We start from the raw sequence: 18,855 nt of genomic DNA, 5'->3' as shown, positions 1-18,855 counted from the left end.
GTCTCAAGGGATTCTATGACCTCATCCAATACTCCAGCTGTCACCATACAGGCAGTGCCCCTGTAGATGAAGGAGATATGGAACACCTCCAGTCATTGCAACCAGAGACTGTTTAAGATGCATTAGAAAATGGATATGCTTGAAGGGCACAGAGGAATTCCCTTTGTATTAAATATACTGCATAGTAAATCATCACTCATGATTTAAGGCTTTGGTGGAGAATCACTGATTCATTGCTAATGTACTAGTCAAAGTGTAGATACACTCCCAGCAAATGGCAAATACCTTACCACCCATTATGAATTCTATCTCAAACCAGCCATTAAATCACCTAATGCTGTCTGAAAGTTCACTGGGGTGTGTTCAAGAGCTTCAATATATATATGCCTCATCCCCATTTTAGCATGCCAAGGAATCAGGTTTTAGGTATGGACTATAATACCAGGAGAGGGTATATCACTGGCCATCTGCTACCAGCAGCAGGTCAAACAGTAAGACTCCAAGGAGTTAATCCCTGACATGGAGGTCAAAGTAAACGCTGGCAGATTATGGTCATGTGACACTGTATAAGATCATCCAGATATTACATTACAGATCAAAGAGAGGTGGAATGGTGGTCTTTATTCAAGGTATCCAACTCCATTTTTACTGAAAGTAAACCCCAAAAGGCTACAAGGTAAAGCAAGCAGCCAAGTCAAAGACCTATTTTCACATCGGTCAGTCTTCTTTTCACCAAGGTAATCTCCTTTTATGTATCATGTAAAACCACTACTGAACAGGGACTGTGGCTTTGTACATGTTCAGGCACCCCCTCAATAGCAGCCACTGATCACCCATGAAATATTAACTGGTCTAACTAAACACATCATCGGTGCTGTAAAATTGTGCACTACTGAGGTGTGAGTGCCAGGTACACTTGACATAAGTGATTAATACATCCAGACAGGTCACATTACGAAGTCAGCAAGGAGGGTAGACTAAAGTTAAGTTTGGCAGCCCTTACCTACCATTTTGATTCAAAAGCTGGGACACAGCTTCCCCACCAGAGGGAAGTCTTAAACATCTTAAACCAGCAATAAAAAGTAAAATATAAATTTTTATTTAGAATTAAAGCAAATACTTCGGTATCACAAACACAATATTAAACTTCAAGAAATATACTGCTAATTTGGAGTGAGCATTTATTTGCACAATCACAACATGCGCACAAATTCAGAAAAGATGACGTTTGAAATTTTCAACATCCCACCACCAGAGCAGTTGGTCACAATATTTTGTACAAAGAACAAACAATTATAAGTACTGTATAATAGATGTTGACAAAATTTCTACAGTTTCATCTTTATAGACAACAAGAAAGCTCTAAGAGGCAAACGTTGCAATCTAGTCTTCTTCCGAAGAGTCTCTCTCAAACGTATAGGCCATGAAGCAAGCATCTGGTCTTTTGGGGACAAGGGGATGCCCTGGTCTCACAATCTCAAAGCCCAAAAAGCTGAAAGTACGGAGCAATGCAGCTGCAAAAAGTAGAAATACAAGTTTAATCTGATATTCGGATCATTAGACGATCCCTACTGGCCAACAGAGCAGTAATGAGACATCTGAAGAGACCAATTTCTACAGATATACTGCAATTACATTTATATGAAGCTACTTTTCTATATTACTGAAGTCACATGGTGAAAGCAATTGAACAGGCTTCAATTTACACCCACCTCTGTCATCTCTGTTCTTGTGGAAGCAAATGAAGACATGATCAACTTGAAGCTGTTCTTCAGCAAACTCAAGAAGAACTGCAAAACTAAAGTGGAATATCAGTGAGACGGACAATTCCTTCCAGCAATGTTGTGGAGGCACAAAACTATGCGGGGACAAATTTTCAAGCAAGTGACCTCATGGGCACGTCTGCACCTGCAAATTTGGGTTCCTGAATCAGGTAGCAGTGTAAGTACCCAGGTTCACACTGACAGCTAAGAGAGGCTGTCAGATTTACCCTTGAAGTCACACAGCCCAGTTAGACTTCCAGCTTTACACTCAGAATTAGCATATACCACTAACAGCGATAGAGGCCACTGCACTTTAAGGCCTAAACACCAACAGAAGTTAGTTAAGGGTTTATGAATAAAAGTGTAATATCTGGTGTTTCTTTACTTGTAAGAGCGCAAACCAGCCATGTAATCCTTTTTACTATTAATAAGTTACTTTCCTCCTTAAATGATGAGCTTAAGTCAGACTAAACCTTTCCGCAGCTAAAAAAAGCAAGAACTCAACAGCTAAAGGCAAGTATGTTTATGCTGCTTTAGGGCTAGCTTCCATCTCTGAAGACTCAGGATCACAGTGTGAATGAAACAAGTGAGATTTAGGTTACATTCTCACTAGCACATGCCCAAATTAGGAAAAATATTTAGCACTGTTATAGCACTTTTAAAAAAAACGAGATTTGTGTCATGACTGGAACAGAAGAAATTCTATAGCCAAGGAAGCCTGTATGATAAACCCATCATCAGCTGTAAGTGGATGTAGCCAGTGCAGAAGTATCACTCTTCAGGAGTAATGAAGTTAATTCCTAATTAGAAAAGAGACATTCAAGGGCATATTACACCTCTATCCTGCATACCTGTCTTTGCTCCCTTCAGGCAGAGCACCGCTGGGAATTTCAATATACAGGTTGTTGTTGTTCAGCACTGCCCTCCAGCTAACATGTTTGGCATCTGTAAGCCTTGACTGGACATTGAGAATTCTTGTCCTGTTATTAGATGTTAGTTCCTCTGTTACGTTCAGCCGATTATCCTGTTACAATAAGATGGGAAGTTACTTCTAATTCATCACAAATTTGAAATTAAACTCATGGACATGCACAAAATTCTTGAGCACTGCCGTCAGGATTTTTAGTATAGCCTTCTCATATAGTCTTCACCATATGAAAAGTCATTAATAAACTAAGAAAATGAAGCTAAGACTGCATGGTATTAGATTGCATATACTTACAGAATAAAATAAATTAGCTGAAAGATTGTGATCCCTCTGACTATTCCCTCGCCCACCTGGGATCTTCAGGGGTGGGTGAGGGACATCAGGAGCACCACCGAGGCCCCGGACCCAGGTTACTACAGCAATTGAAAGAAACCCTGGAACTAAAGAAAATCATGATTTCAGTTAAACTACATAAAGCCTAATAAAGAAAACAAGCAGCATTCACGTTTTATATCACATTTTAAACAGGAAACACATTGAAAACATGCTATTAGCCTGAGCTTATGAAAGCAAAATTAAGTCTTAATTAACTTGCATTTATCCAGCAAAGGGAAAGGAGTGCCAGTCTCCTTGACATAGGACAAAAACACGTAGGTCGCAAGGGGCCTATGTTCACAAAAACAAGAGGCACATTAAATGTATGCCAAGTCCACAAGTGTCAGGAAAGCTAAGGATTTGATGACCTTTAAAGTTAAGGCTGAAAAACACAAATGAGAACTTAATTATAAATTTTACAGTTAAATTAACCTATAAATGTTATCGCCAGGCGTGACAAATGAAACGTTTCTAAATTATGAAATAGCCTCCATGTCCAATCTCACAATTTTAATGAGTAATTCCCACTGAAGCCAACAGAAGTTCTACACAGGCAAGAACTGAGACTTGACATTCTTCCTCCCTCTTGACCAGTTTGTGGTTTACGTATGAACGTTTTGATCGCAGTAGCGCTGGTACTAGAATTCCCAATTCTAAGGTTAACTATAGTTTTAGTTATAAATTATTTTATAATTTATTTTCATTTTTATGAAAAACAGTGTTGCCTTGGCCAATGTCTCAGGCCCTGTGCATACAGATCAGACCTTGTGCTGAGTTTGTTCTGGAAGTACTCGCCTTGTTTCTCTACATTCTGGAGAGTTTAAGTAGATTCTACTTGTTTTTTGGTATCTCCAAATTGTTTTCACCATTCAAAGCTCACGAGGAAATAGTACATTTGTGAGACTTCAGTAAAAAACTGAAAACTGTTCCCTTAAAATATCACTAATCTGAAAACCTACTTGAAGTTTTCATATTGAGCGTCTTTAAAAAAATTTCCAATGCAGAGAGCATTTATACGGCTCTGCTAAATTTAATACTGATCATTACTACAGAAGCCTCTATTTAAAGCATTCCATCCTCTTGAAACTGTTAAACCTAATTTTTCTACACAAGTTGTTTCATACCATCAGGAAGCCTGCTTGCCTGATCAGCTTTATACAGTAACAAGAATGACTGCTGTGCCCATTAGCCCCTCCCTCTGCACCATCTTTCACCCTGCAGGCTTACACTTCGGTTGCGTCATCTCAGCAGATGCAGCAATCGAGGCCCTTAGGGAAATTTTCACAATCGTCCTATCTGTGAGTACCAGCAGCCATTTGCAAAATCGGTATAAACATGTACAAAATAATCCACCATTTTGCTCAGTCCAAACCGGTTTGAGATTTCCAAATCAGTCAGAAAATTGTGGAGACACAAACAGACCACTGATTAGAAAGCCTCTGAACAGCTATATATTGACAGGTTCAATATCCTATGCTGAAAGTGATCAATAAAGGGGACCACTGTGAGGCTAGAATATGAATGTATTATACTGCATAAAGTTACAAGAAACTAGGATCAATTGTATCTGAGCCCTCAGTTGTATTCAATTTCCAAAGTGCAGCAGTTTTACAGTAAAGAATTCAACTGGTGCTCTAATATATGCATTAAACATTTATTTTAATATTCCTTTTGAGGTGAATTATAAAGCAGTGTATCTCACTGTCCTTGTGTGATAAGAACCACATTTTTATTTACTAAGTACTTGCATAGAACTGCATATATGGGGGGGTTAAATACAAGCTTGAATTACCATCCTGAGTTTTTTAATCCAGTGGTATCTTTTTTTTAATAAACAGTTTTGTAGCACAAAGGCTCATTTAGCTTTGGGAGTTACTTTTAATACCACATTTTAAAGTTGTGCTCACTGTGCGGCCTCTATATGGCCTTCCTTTTGGACCATAACTTTCTCTAAACAAAAATGGCTTCTTAAAATAGTCTCTGAAAAGGGAAAGCCAGACTTCTAATGCATAACTGGTTTGATAGCTACTTTCTGTCCCCTGCAGAGGTCATGGTAATTTTCATATGTTTTCATCCCAGCAATTAGTCATAGTTTAAACGGCATCAGGGGATTAAGCAAGCAGCTTTTATAACACTCTTCGGTTCTACTTTAGGCTAAGCACCTTGGTTCGTTTCCATGCATGTAAATATACCCTGACAGAAAGGCTCTCACGTTTCCCACTCTTCTGCCATTCTGAACGATCAGAGGAAATGCCTTCACACCAGAAACAGTCTAGTGCTTTGAAGCAGGCATTTCTAGGAGATCTTTCTTTATTGAGGAGTAGCTACAAGTCCCCACTGTGGCAGCAAAATACCGTCGTGCCTTTGCTGACCCGTTAGCCACCCCGGCAATTTCAGCAGCCAGGTGTGTGGCTGCTGTTTCCCGCTAACTGCCCTTTAACTGTCACGTGGCCGGCTCGGCTCTGGGTTACTGTAAGGACGGTCCTGGCGGGCGCGAGGGGGGAACAGCGCCGTGGGGAGGGGACCGTGATTCGCCGCCGCTGCTGCTCCGCTGAGCTGGAGCCGAATTGAATGCAGCCCAGCGACGTGGTGGTCCGGGGGGCTCCAGACAGGCCCCGGCGAAGGTGCAGGCCGCCCCCAAGCAAGGGGGGGGGCTCACCTGCTCGAAGGGGAAGTGGTAACGAGGCTGGGGGGGGGAGGGTGACTCCCACGTGCGCGATGGGGGGGGCGTTAAAGGACCTCCTAAGGCCTGTGCCCTGGCGGGGGGGTTCCCAAAGGGGACTAAGTCACGTGATCTCCCCCCCCCCGAGATGAGCCTGGCACCCACACTCAGGGCGCTGCCCTCCAGGGGCCCAGGGCCAACGCAGCGCCGGGGATGATGGGGCGGCCCGGCGGGGGCCCCTCAGAGGCCCACAGCGAGGGGCTGGGGAGGGCGGAGGCAGGCCCGGCGCCTCACCTGCTCTGTCCGGCACTGAGGCTCAGCACGGCGGGCATGATGATGATGGTGCTTTTATTCCCCTCTTTCTCTCTGGCGAAGCAGTGACTGTTGAGTATCCGCTGCAGGGAGGATTTCACCATCCGGCCGCTCTGGTCCGAACCCCGAAACCCTCCGCCGCCTCCCCCCGGCCCAGACTCTGCCGTACAAAATGGCGCCTGTCCGCCCAGCGGCCCCTTATATAGCCGCTCCGGGAGACTGGCCACGCCCCTCCCGGTGGCCACGCCCAATCAACGGCGCCCACGCCCTCTAGAGGGTGACGGTCCCTGTGCGGTAAACGGCCAACTGTCCGCCAGAGAGACGGGCTTCCCATTGGCTGAGGACCATAAGGGGGTGGGGGGGGGGAATGAGCTCTCTTCCTATTGGCTGGTGAGGCGGATGACGCTCAAACGGGGACTAGAGTGGGCGCTTTACTAGCTCGGCGGTTCTGATTGGCTGCGGACGGAGGGGGTTGAGCAGCGTTTGATGTGCTGGCCCCGTATTGGGGGAAAGCCGATGGCGGCGCCAACGTTCACGCCCCCCGGAGAGCTCTCTTCGAGTCCCGAGTTCGCCTCCCACTGCCTGAGGTAAGGGGGCCGGAGGCGCTGTGCGCATGCGCTGAGCTTGTGTGGCGTCCTCTGACTCTTGTCTGTGGTGAAACCTGCCTGGCCCCCGCAGCCTCTCTACCGGGAGCCCCTCGGCCTCCCCTCCCGCTCCCCCGCCACAGCTAACCCCAGCTCCCACACCGACTCCTCCCCCACCGACTCCCCTCCACAGCTAACCCCAGCTCCCACACCGACTCCTCCCCCACCGACTCCTATCCACAGCTAACCCCAGCTCCCCACCGACTCCTCCCTCACCGACTCCCCTCCACAGCTAACCCCAGCTCCCACACCGACTCCTCCCCCACCGACTCCTATCCACAGCTAACCCCAGCTCCCCCACCGACTCCTCCCTCACCGACTCCCATCCACAGCTAACCCCAGCTCCCCCACCGACTCCTCCCTCACCGACTCCCATCCACAGATAGCCCCAGCTCCCACACCGACTCCTCCCTCACCGACTCCCATCCACAGATAGCCCCAGCTCCCACACCGACTCCTCCCCCACCGACTCCCCTCCACAGCTAGTCCCAGCTCCCACACCGACTCCTCCCCCACCGACTCCCCTCCACAGCTAGTCCCAGCTCCCACACCGACTCCTCCCTCACCGACTCCCATCCACAGCTAGTCCCAGCTCCCACACCGACTCCTCCCTCACCGACTCCCATCCACAGCTAGTCCCAGCTCCCCCACCGACTCCTCCCTCACCGACTCCCCTCCATAGCTAGTCCCAGCTCCCACACCGACTCCTCCCTCACCGACTCCCCTCCACAGCTAACCCCAGCTCCCACACCGACTCCTCCCTCACCGACTCCCCGCCACAGCTAACCCCAGCTCCCACACCGACTCCTCCCTCACCGACTCCCCTCCAGAGCTAACCCCAGCTCCCACACCGACTCCTCCCTCACCGACTCCCATCCACAGCTAGTCCCAGCTCCCACACCGACTCCTCCCTCACCGACTCCCATCCACAGCTAGTCCCAGCTCCCACACCGACTCCTCCCTCACCGACTCCCCTCCATAGCTAGTCCCAGCTCCCACACCGACTCCTCCCTCACCGACTCCCCTCCACAGCTAACCCCAGCTCCCACACCGACTCCTCCCTCACCGACTCCCCGCCACAGCTAACCCCAGCTCCCACACCGACTCCTCCCTCACCGACTCCCCTCCAGAGCTAACCCCAGCTCCCACACCGACTCCTCCCTCACCGACTCCCATCCACAGCTAGTCCCAGCTCCCACACCGACTCCTCCCTCACCGACTCCCATCCACAGCTAGCCCCAGCTCCCACACCGACTCCTCCCCCACCGACACCCATCCACAGCTAGCCCCAGCTCCCACACCGACTCCTCCCCCACCGACACCCATCCACAGCTAGCCCCAGCTCCCACACCGACTCCTCCCTCACCGACTCCCCTCCATAGCTAACCCCAGCTCCCACACCGACTCCTCCCTCACCGACTCCCATCCACAGCTAGTCCCAGCTCCCACACCGACTCCTCCCTCACCGACTCCCCTCCACAGCTAGTCCCAGCTCCCACACCGACTCCTCCCTCACCGACTCCCCTCCACAGCTAACCCCAGCTCCCACACCGACTCCCCCCTCACCGACTCCCATCCACAGCTAACCCCAGCTCCCCCACCGACTCCTCCCTCACCGACTCCCATCCACAGATAGCCCCAGCTCCCACACCGACTCCTCCCTCACCGACTCCCATCCACAGCTAGTCCCAGCTCCCCCACCGACTCCTCCCTCACCGACTCCCATCCACAGCTAGTCCCAGCTCCCCCACCGACTCCTCCCTCACCGACTCCCCTCCATAGCTAACCCCAGCTCCCACACCGACTCCTCCCTCACCGACTCCCATCCACAGCTAGTCCCAGCTCCCCCACCGACTCCTCCCTCACCGACTCCCCTCCACAGCTAGCCCCAGCTCCCACACCGACTCCTCCCCCACCGACACCCATCCACAGCTAGCCCCAGCTCCCACACCGACTCCTCCCTCACCGACTCCCATCCACAGCTAGTCCCAGCTCCCACACCGACTCCTCCCTCACCGACTCCCCTCCACAGCTAACCCCAGCTCCCACACCGACTCCCCCCTCACCGACTCCCATCCACAGCTAACCCCAGCTCCCCCACCGACTCCTCCCTCACCGACTCCCATCCACAGATAGCCCCAGCTCCCACACCGACTCCTCCCCCACCGACTCCCATCCACAGCTAGTCCCAGCTCCCACACCGACTCCTCCCTCACCGACTCCCATCCACAGCTAGTCCCAGCTCCCACACCGACTCCTCCCTCACCGACTCCCATCCACAGCTAGTCCCAGCTCCCCCACCGACTCCTCCCTCACCGACTCCCCTCCATAGCTAACCCCAGCTCCCACACCGACTCCTCCCTCACCGACTCCCCGCCACAGCTAACCCCAGCTCCCACACCGACTCCTCCCTCACCGACTCCCCTCCAGAGCTAACCCCAGCTCCCACACCGACTCCTCCCTCACCGACTCCCATCCACAGCTAGTCCCAGCTCCCACACCGACTCCTCCCTCACCGACTCCCATCCACAGCTAGTCCCAGCTCCCACACCGACTCCTCCCTCACCGACTCCCATCCACAGCTAGCCCCAGCTCCCACACCGACTCCTCCCCCACCGACACCCCTCCACAGCTAACCCCAGCTCCCACACCGACTCCTCCCTCACCGACTCCCCGCCACAGCTAACCCCAGCTCCCACACCGACTCCTCCCTCACCGACTCCCCTCCACAGCTAGTCCCAGCTCCCCCACCGACTCCTCCCTCACCGACTCCCCTCCATAGCTAGTCCCAGCTCCCACACCGACTCCTCCCTCACCGACTCCCCTCCATAGCTAACCCCAGCTCCCACACCGACTCCTCCCTCACCGACTCCCATCCACAGCTAGTCCCAGCTCCCCCACCGACTCCTCCCTCACCGACTCCCCTCCACAGCTAGCCCCAGCTCCCACACCGACTCCTCCCCCACCGACACCCATCCACAGCTAGCCCCAGCTCCCACACCGACTCCTCCCTCACCGACTCCCATCCACAGCTAGTCCCAGCTCCCACACCGACTCCTCCCTCACCGACTCCCCTCCACAGCTAACCCCAGCTCCCACACCGACTCCCCCCTCACCGACTCCCATCCACAGCTAACCCCAGCTCCCCCACCGACTCCTCCCTCACCGACTCCCATCCACAGATAGCCCCAGCTCCCACACCGACTCCTCCCCCACCGACTCCCATCCACAGCTAGTCCCAGCTCCCACACCGACTCCTCCCTCACCGACTCCCATCCACAGCTAGTCCCAGCTCCCACACCGACTCCTCCCTCACCGACTCCCATCCACAGCTAGTCCCAGCTCCCCCACCGACTCCTCCCTCACCGACTCCCCTCCATAGCTAACCCCAGCTCCCACACCGACTCCTCCCTCACCGACTCCCCTCCACAGCTAGTCCCAGCTCCCCCACCGACTCCTCCCTCACCGACTCCCCTCCATAGCTAGTCCCAGCTCCCACACCGACTCCTCCCTCACCGACTCCCATCCACAGCTAGTCCCAGCTCCCACACCGACTCCTCCCTCACCGACTCCCCTCCATAGCTAGTCCCAGCTCCCACACCGACTCCTCCCTCACCGACTCCCCTCCAGAGCTAACCCCAGCTCCCACACCGACTCCTCCCTCACCGACTCCCATCCACAGCTAGTCCCAGCTCCCACACCGACTCCTCCCTCACCGACTCCCATCCACAGCTAGTCCCAGCTCCCACACCGACTCCTCCCTCACCGACTCCCCTCCATAGCTAGTCCCAGCTCCCACACCGACTCCTCCCTCACCGACTCCCCTCCACAGCTAACCCCAGCTCCCACACCGACTCCTCCCTCACCGACTCCCCGCCACAGCTAACCCCAGCTCCCACACCGACTCCTCCCTCACCGACTCCCCTCCAGAGCTAACCCCAGCTCCCACACCGACTCCTCCCTCACCGACTCCCATCCACAGCTAGTCCCAGCTCCCACACCGACTCCTCCCTCACCGACTCCCATCCACAGCTAGTCCCAGCTCCCCCACCGACTCCTCCCTCACCGACTCCCATCCACAGCTAGTCCCAGCTCCCCCACCGACTCCTCCCTCACCGACTCCCCTCCATAGCTAACCCCAGCTCCCACACCGACTCCTCCCTCACCGACTCCCATCCACAGCTAGTCCCAGCTCCCACACCGACTCCTCCCTCACCGACTCCCCTCCATAGCTAGTCCCAGCTCCCACACCGACTCCTCCCTCACCGACTCCCATCCACAGCTAGTCCCAGCTCCCACACCGACTCCTCCCTCACCGACTCCCCTCCATAGCTAGTCCCAGCTCCCACACCGACTCCTCCCTCACCGACTCCCCTCCACAGCTAACCCCAGCTCCCACACCGACTCCTCCCTCACCGACTCCCCGCCACAGCTAACCCCAGCTCCCACACCGACTCCTCCCTCACCGACTCCCCTCCAGAGCTAACCCCAGCTCCCACACCGACTCCTCCCTCACCGACTCCCATCCACAGCTAGTCCCAGCTCCCACACCGACTCCTCCCTCACCGACTCCCATCCACAGCTAGTCCCAGCTCCCCCACCGACTCCTCCCTCACCGACTCCCATCCACAGCTAGTCCCAGCTCCCCCACCGACTCCTCCCTCACCGACTCCCCTCCATAGCTAACCCCAGCTCCCACACCGACTCCTCCCTCACCGACTCCCATCCACAGCTAGTCCCAGCTCCCACACCGACTCCTCCCTCACCGACTCCCATCCACAGCTAGCCCCAGCTCCCACACCGACTCCTCCCCCACCGACACCCTTCCACAGCTAGCCCCAGCTCCCACACCGACTCCTCCCTCACCGACTCCCATCCACAGCTAGTCCCAGCTCCCACACCGACTCCTCCCTCACCGACTCCCCTCCACAGCTAACCCCAGCTCCCACACCGACTCCCCCCTCACCGACTCCCCTCCACAGCTAACCCCAGCTCCCCCACCGACTCCTCCCTCACCGACTCCCATCCACAGCTAGTCCCAGCTCCCACACCAACTCCCCTTCCCCTCCACAGCTAGCCCCAGCTCCCTCACCGACTCCCATCCACAGCTAACCCTAGCTCCCCCACGACTCCCCTCCCCATCCACAGCTAGCTTGTATTTAACCCCCCCATATATGCAGTTCTATGCAAGTACTTAGTAAATAAAAATGTGGTTCTTATCACACAAGGACAGTGAGATACACTGCTTTATAATTCACCTCAAAGGGAATATTAAAATAAATGTTTAATGCATATATTAGAGCACCAGTTGAATTCTTTACTGTAAAACTGCTGCACTTTGGAAATTGAATACAACTGAGGGCTCAGATACAATTGATCCTAGTTTCTTGTAACTTTATGCAGTATAATACATTCATATTCTAGCCTCACAGTGGTCCCCTTTATTGATCACTTTCAGCATAGGATATTGAACCTGTCAATATATAGCTGTTCAGAGGCTTTCTAATCAGTGGTCTGTTTGTGTCTCCACCGACTCCTCCCTCACCGACTCCCCTCCAGAGCTAACCCCAGCTCCCACACCGACTCCTCCCTCACCGACTCCCATCCACAGCTAGTCCCAGCTCCCACACCGACTCCTCCCTCACCGACTCCCATCCACAGCTAGCCCCAGCTCCCACACCGACTCCTCCCCCACCGACACCCATCCACAGCTAGCCCCAGCTCCCACACCGACTCCTCCCTCACCGACTCCCCTCCACAGCTAGTCCCAGCTCCCACACCGACTCCTCCCTCACCGACTCCCATCCACAGATAGCCCCAGCTCCCACACCGACTCCTCCCCCACCGACTCCCATCCACAGCTAGTCCCAGCTCCCACACCGACTCCTCCCTCACCGACTCCCATCCACAGCTAGTCCCAGCTCCCACACCGACTCCTCCCTCACCGACTCCCATCCACAGCTAGTCCCAGCTCCCCCACCGACTCCTCCCTCACCGACTCCCCTCCATAGCTAACCCCAGCTCCCACACCGACTCCTCCCTCACCGACTCCCATCCACAGCTAGTCCCAGCTCCCACACCGACTCCTCCCTCACCGACTCCCCTCCACAGCTAGCCCCAGCTCCCACACCGACTCCTCCCCCACCGACACCCATCCACAGCTAGCCCCAGCTCCCACACCGACTCCTCCCTCACCGACTCCCATCCACAGCTAGTCCCAGCTCCCACACCGACTCCTCCCTCACCGACTCCCCTCCACAGCTAACCCCAGCTCCCACACCGACTCCCCCCTCACCGACTCCCATCCACAGATAGCCCCAGCTCCCACACCGACTCCTCCCCCACCGACTCCCATCCACAGCTAGTCCCAGCTCCCACACCGACTCCTCCCTCACCGACTCCCATCCACAGCTAGTCCCAGCTCCCACACCGACTCCTCCCTCACCGACTCCCATCCACAGCTAGTCCCAGCTCCCCCACCGACTCCTCCCTCACCGACTCCCCTCCATAGCTAACCCCAGCTCCCACACCGACTCCTCCCTCACCGACTCCCCGCCACAGCTAACCCCAGCTCCCACACCGACTCCTCCCTCACCGACTCCCCTCCAGAGCTAACCCCAGCTCCCACACCGACTCCTCCCTCACCGACTCCCATCCACAGCTAGTCCCAGCTCCCACACCGACTCCTCCCTCACCGACTCCCATCCACAGCTAGTCCCAGCTCCCACACCGACTCCTCCCTCACCGACTCCCATCCACAGCTAGCCCCAGCTCCCACACCGACTCCTCCCCCACCGACACCCATCCACAGCTAGCCCCAGCTCCCACACCGACTCCTCCCTCACCGACTCCCATCCACAGCTAGTCCCAGCTCCCACACCGACTCCTCCCTCACCGACTCCCCTCCAGAGCTAACCCCAGCTCCCACACCGACTCCTCCCTCACCGACTCCCATCCACAGCTAGTCCCAGCTCCCACACCGACTCCTCCCTCACCGACTCCCATCCACAGCTAGTCCCAGCTCCCACACCGACTCCTCCCTCACCGACTCCCATCCACAGCTAGCCCCAGCTCCCACACCGACTCCTCCCCCACCGACACCCATCCACAGCTAGCCCCAGCTCCCACACCGACTCCTCCCTCACCGACTCCCATCCACAGCTAGTCCCAGCTCCCACACCGACTCCTCCCTCACCGACTCCCCTCCACAGCTAACCCCAGCTCCCACACCGACTCCCCCCTCACCGACTCCCCTCCACAGCTAACCCCAGCTCCCCCACCGACTCCTCCCTCACCGACTCCCATCCACAGCTAGTCCCAGCTCCCACACCAACTCCCCTTCCCCTCCACAGCTAGCCCCAGCTCCCTCACCGACTCCCATCCACAGCTAACCCTAGCTCCCCCACGACTCCCCTCCCCATCCACAGCTAGCTTGTATTTAACCCCCCCATATATGCAGTTCTATGCAAGTACTTAGTAAATAAAAATGTGGTTCTTATCACACAAGGACAGTGAGATACACTGCTTTATAATTCACCTCAAAGGGAATATTAAAATAAATGTTTAATGCATATATTAGAGCACCAGTTGAATTCTTTACTGTAAAACTGCTGCACTTTGGAAATTGAATACAACTGAGGGCTCAGATACAATTGATCCTAGTTTCTTGTAACTTTATGCAGTATAATACATTCATATTCTAGCCTCACAGTGGTCCCCTTTATTGATCACTTTCAGCATAGGATATTGAACCTGTCAATATATAGCTGTTCAGAGGCTTTCTAATCAGTGGTCTGTTTGTGTCTCCACCGACTCCTCCCTCACCGACTCCCCTCCAGAGCTAACCCCAGCTCCCACACCGACTCCTCCCTCACCGACTCCCATCCACAGCTAGTCCCAGCTCCCACACCGACTCCTCCCTCACCGACTCCCATCCACAGCTAGCCCCAGCTCCCACACCGACTCCTCCCCCACCGACACCCATCCACAGCTAGCCCCAGCTCCCACACCGACTCCTCCCTCACCGACTCCCCTCCACAGCTAGTCCCAGCTCCCACACCGACTCCTCCCTCACCGACTCCCATCCACAGATAGCCCCAGCTCCCACACCGACTCCTCCCCCACCGACTCCCATCCACAGCTAGTCCCAGCTCCCACACCGACTCCTCCCTCACCGACTCCCATCCACAGCTAGTCCCAGCTCCCACACCGACTCCTCCCTCACCGACTCCCATCCACAGCTAGTCCCAGCTCCCCCACCGACTCCTCCCTCACCGACTCCCCTCCATAGCTAACCCCAGCTCCCACACCGACTCCTCCCTCACCGACTCCCATCCACAGCTAGTCCCAGCTCCCACACCGACTCCTCCCTCACCGACTCCCCTCCACAGCTAGCCCCAGCTCCCACACCGACTCCTCCCCCACCGACACCCATCCACAGCTAGCCCCAGCTCCCACACCGACTCCTCCCTCACCGACTCCCATCCACAGCTAGTCCCAGCTCCCACACCGACTCCTCCCTCACCGACTCCCCTCCACAGCTAACCCCAGCTCCCACACCGACTCCCCCCTCACCGACTCCCATCCACAGATAGCCCCAGCTCCCACACCGACTCCTCCCCCACCGACTCCCATCCACAGCTAGTCCCAGCTCCCACACCGACTCCTCCCTCACCGACTCCCATCCACAGCTAGTCCCAGCTCCCACACCGACTCCTCCCTCACCGACTCCCATCCACAGCTAGTCCCAGCTCCCCCACCGACTCCTCCCTCACCGACTCCCCTCCATAGCTAACCCCAGCTCCCACACCGACTCCTCCCTCACCGACTCCCCGCCACAGCTAACCCCAGCTCCCACACCGACTCCTCCCTCACCGACTCCCCTCCAGAGCTAACCCCAGCTCCCACACCGACTCCTCCCTCACCGACTCCCATCCACAGCTAGTCCCAGCTCCCACACCGACTCCTCCCTCACCGACTCCCATCCACAGCTAGTCCCAGCTCCCACACCGACTCCTCCCTCACCGACTCCCATCCACAGCTAGCCCCAGCTCCCACACCGACTCCTCCCCCACCGACACCCATCCACAGCTAGCCCCAGCTCCCACACCGACTCCTCCCTCACCGACTCCCATCCACAGCTAGTCCCAGCTCCCACACCGACTCCTCCCTCACCGACTCCCCTCCAGAGCTAACCCCAGCTCCCACACCGACTCCTCCCTCACCGACTCCCATCCACAGCTAGTCCCAGCTCCCACACCGACTCCTCCCTCACCGACTCCCATCCACAGCTAGTCCCAGCTCCCACACCGACTCCTCCCTCACCGACTCCCATCCACAGCTAGCCCCAGCTCCCACACCGACTCCTCCCCCACCGACACCCATCCACAGCTAGCCCCAGCTCCCACACCGACTCCTCCCTCACCGACTCCCATCCACAGCTAGTCCCAGCTCCCACACCGACTCCTCCCTCACCGACTCCCCTCCACAGCTAACCCCAGCTCCCACACCGACTCCCCCCTCACCGACTCCCCTCCACAGCTAACCCCAGCTCCCCCACCGACTCCTCCCTCACCGACTCCCATCCACAGCTAGTCCCAGCTCCCACACCAACTCCCCTTCCCCTCCACAGCTAGCCCCAGCTCCCTCACCGACTCCCATCCACAGCTAACCCTAGCTCCCCCACGACTCCCCTCCCCATCCACAGCTAGCCCCAGCTCCCCCACCGACTCCTCCCTCACCGACTCCCATCCACAGCTAACCCTAGCTCCCACACCAACTCCCCTTCCCCTCCACAGCTAGCCCCAGCTCCCACACCGACTCCTCCCCCTCCCCCACCGACTCCCCTCCCCCTCCACAGCTAGTCCCAGCTCCCACACCGACTCCTTTCCCTCCCCCACCCAACCACCGACTCCCCTCCACAGCTAACCCTAGCTCCCCCACCAACTCCCCTTCCCCTCCACAGCTAGCCCCAGCTCCCCCACCAACTCCCCTTCCCCTCCACAGCTAACCCCAGCTCCCACACAGACTCCTCCCTCACCGACTCCCATCCACAGCTAACCCTAGCTCCCCCACCGACTCCCCTCCCCCTCCACAGCTAGCCCCAGCTCCCCCACCGACTCCTCCCCCTCCCCCACCAACTCCCCTTCCCCTCCACAGCTAGTCCTAGCTCCCACACCGACTCCTTTCCCTCCCCCTCCACAGCTAGTCCCAGCTCCCACACCGACTCCTTTCCCTCCCCCACCCAACCACCGACTCCCCTCCACAGCTAGCCCCGGCTTCCATACCGACTCCTTTCCCTCCCCCTCCACAGCTAGTCCCAGCTCCCACACTGACTCCTTTCCCTCCCCCACCCGCCCACCTACTCCTCTGCCTCCCCTCCCCAGCTCCCACACCGACTTCTTTCCCTCCCCCACCCGCCCACCGACTCCTCGGCCTCCCTTCTTCCTCCCCAGTTAGCCCTAGCTCCCACACCAACTTCAGAAAATACCCATTAAGGTGCAGTGTGGCCACATTAGCAGGGGTTGGCAGGGCCCTACATTTTGCATTTCTTGGCTGTTTGATATGGTTTGGCTTATAGCCCTAATGTTGCCTTAACATTGTTTTTAATGTAGCTTGGTGTTATTTCTAAGGACAGAAGGAGGAAAAGAATGAATTGGACAAAAATATTCACTGAAGTCTTGTTGCTGCAAGTTGCTCCATGCAGATGAACCTCCCCACTGCACTTAGCCTTATTGAAGTCCATAGAGCTCCACACAGCCCTGGGTGAATTTCACTCTGCCCTGGCTCATGGTGCTGCAGTGATTATGCTGGCCTTGTTAAAACACTCCAGATGTTTTGAAAAATTATATCCAGTGCATCTTTCTAGACAAGCAAACTCTCAGACTTTTTTTTGGCAGTGCACAATTTTTAAACATTCCTAACTTTAAGTTTTTCCTTGTTTGTTTTAATCTTGGTCATAGGTATAATAGTACTTCTCCGTGAGAGCTATTTAGTCACACAAATTAATAGTTCAGACATTTTTTAGTTGTCCGTGTGGGGGGGGGAGTGGAGTTTGGTGGTGAGAGTCTAAAATGTAAAAACTCATTTTTGTGCTGTGTACCGCAATGAGGAAGTAAACAAACACTGGCCATTTTAATAGCAGAAGTTCTTCCTCCAACAGCAAACACATTACATCAGTAGGGAAACGTTGTGCCTTTCAGCATCCAAAAGCATTTTGGAAACCAAAGCCTTGGTCCTACAACTGGATCTGTACAGGGTCTGCCTCCTTCGATCTGACTGCAGGATCAGAGTCCAAGCGTGGCCCAAAGGAAATGACATGGGATTGGGAGTCAAGAAACATGGGTTCTCTTGCTGACTTGCCTGGGTGGCCATGGGCAACTCTCTTTAGGCAACATTTTCAAAACCTTTCACCTATATTAAATGCATTTAAAAAAGAAAAGGTTAGAATAATACAGAAGCAGGAAAGGACTACTGTATTCCAATGACGAGGGTTTGTTTAATTGGGCCAAGTGTATCTATTTTAATGTACAATCTTTCAGATCACAAAAGCCCTCTTTTCAAAACCAAACTCAGGCAGAAACTGGACGGCTAATCCTATTATCATAGATACAAAGGAGATCTTAAAACAAAGGTTTGCCTGGTGCTGAGTGTGTCTGAATAGTGGGATTCAGTGTACTCTCTAAGTTACCATAAAGCACGTGGAGTAAGGTACATATAACAGAAAGGAACTGTCAGAAATATAATATTTGTACAATACAGTTTTCAAGGTCATGGTTTTCTGATGAATGTGAATGGCCGTTTGTTTTTTAAGACCGCTCTGGCCAGGGAGAGAGTCTTAGCTGCAGAGACTAGCTGGATTTTGGCCATTGTTTTTGTACATTCTTTTATTCATTGTGATTTTAAGACGTGCCCAACCAGAAACTCTGAGTACATATACAGAGACTTAATCAATACAACATGCAAAATGAAAATAATGTTCAAATCTCCACTGATCTGCTATGGCCTGAAACCACCCTGGTCAAAACTGTGTGGAAGATGGTGACATAAATACTGTTGCCAAAAAAGCATTGTTCTGCAGCTCATGTGACAGACCTCACCTAGCTAGCTAGAGACTTGTCTTCAGGGCAGGATGAGTAATGGATGTGAGGGAGAAATTCTTTGCTGGAAGTG

At 54.6% G+C, this 18,855-nt stretch overlaps 1 protein-coding gene across 1 annotated transcript; it reads right to left on the bottom strand.

Annotated features, from left to right (window-relative positions):
* Positions 1 to 1,078: 1,078 nt before the first annotated feature.
* On the bottom strand, positions 1,079 to 6,216 carry OAZ1 (ornithine decarboxylase antizyme 1). Its single transcript, XM_054013493.1, is given in 6 exon segments — positions 1,079 to 1,514; positions 1,713 to 1,798; positions 2,615 to 2,787; positions 2,986 to 3,072; positions 3,074 to 3,131; positions 6,023 to 6,216. Coding segments are annotated over 6 exon segments (657 nt in total). The 5' UTR covers positions 6,145 to 6,216; the 3' UTR covers positions 1,079 to 1,383.
* Between the last annotated feature and the right edge of the window lie 12,639 nt (positions 6,217 to 18,855).

This window comes from Malaclemys terrapin, chromosome 24, assembly GCF_027887155.1.
Source record: "Malaclemys terrapin pileata isolate rMalTer1 chromosome 24, rMalTer1.hap1, whole genome shotgun sequence".
Taxonomy (NCBI): domain Eukaryota; kingdom Metazoa; phylum Chordata; order Testudines; family Emydidae; genus Malaclemys; species Malaclemys terrapin.
This window is presented reverse-complemented; position numbering and strand designations above follow the sequence as displayed.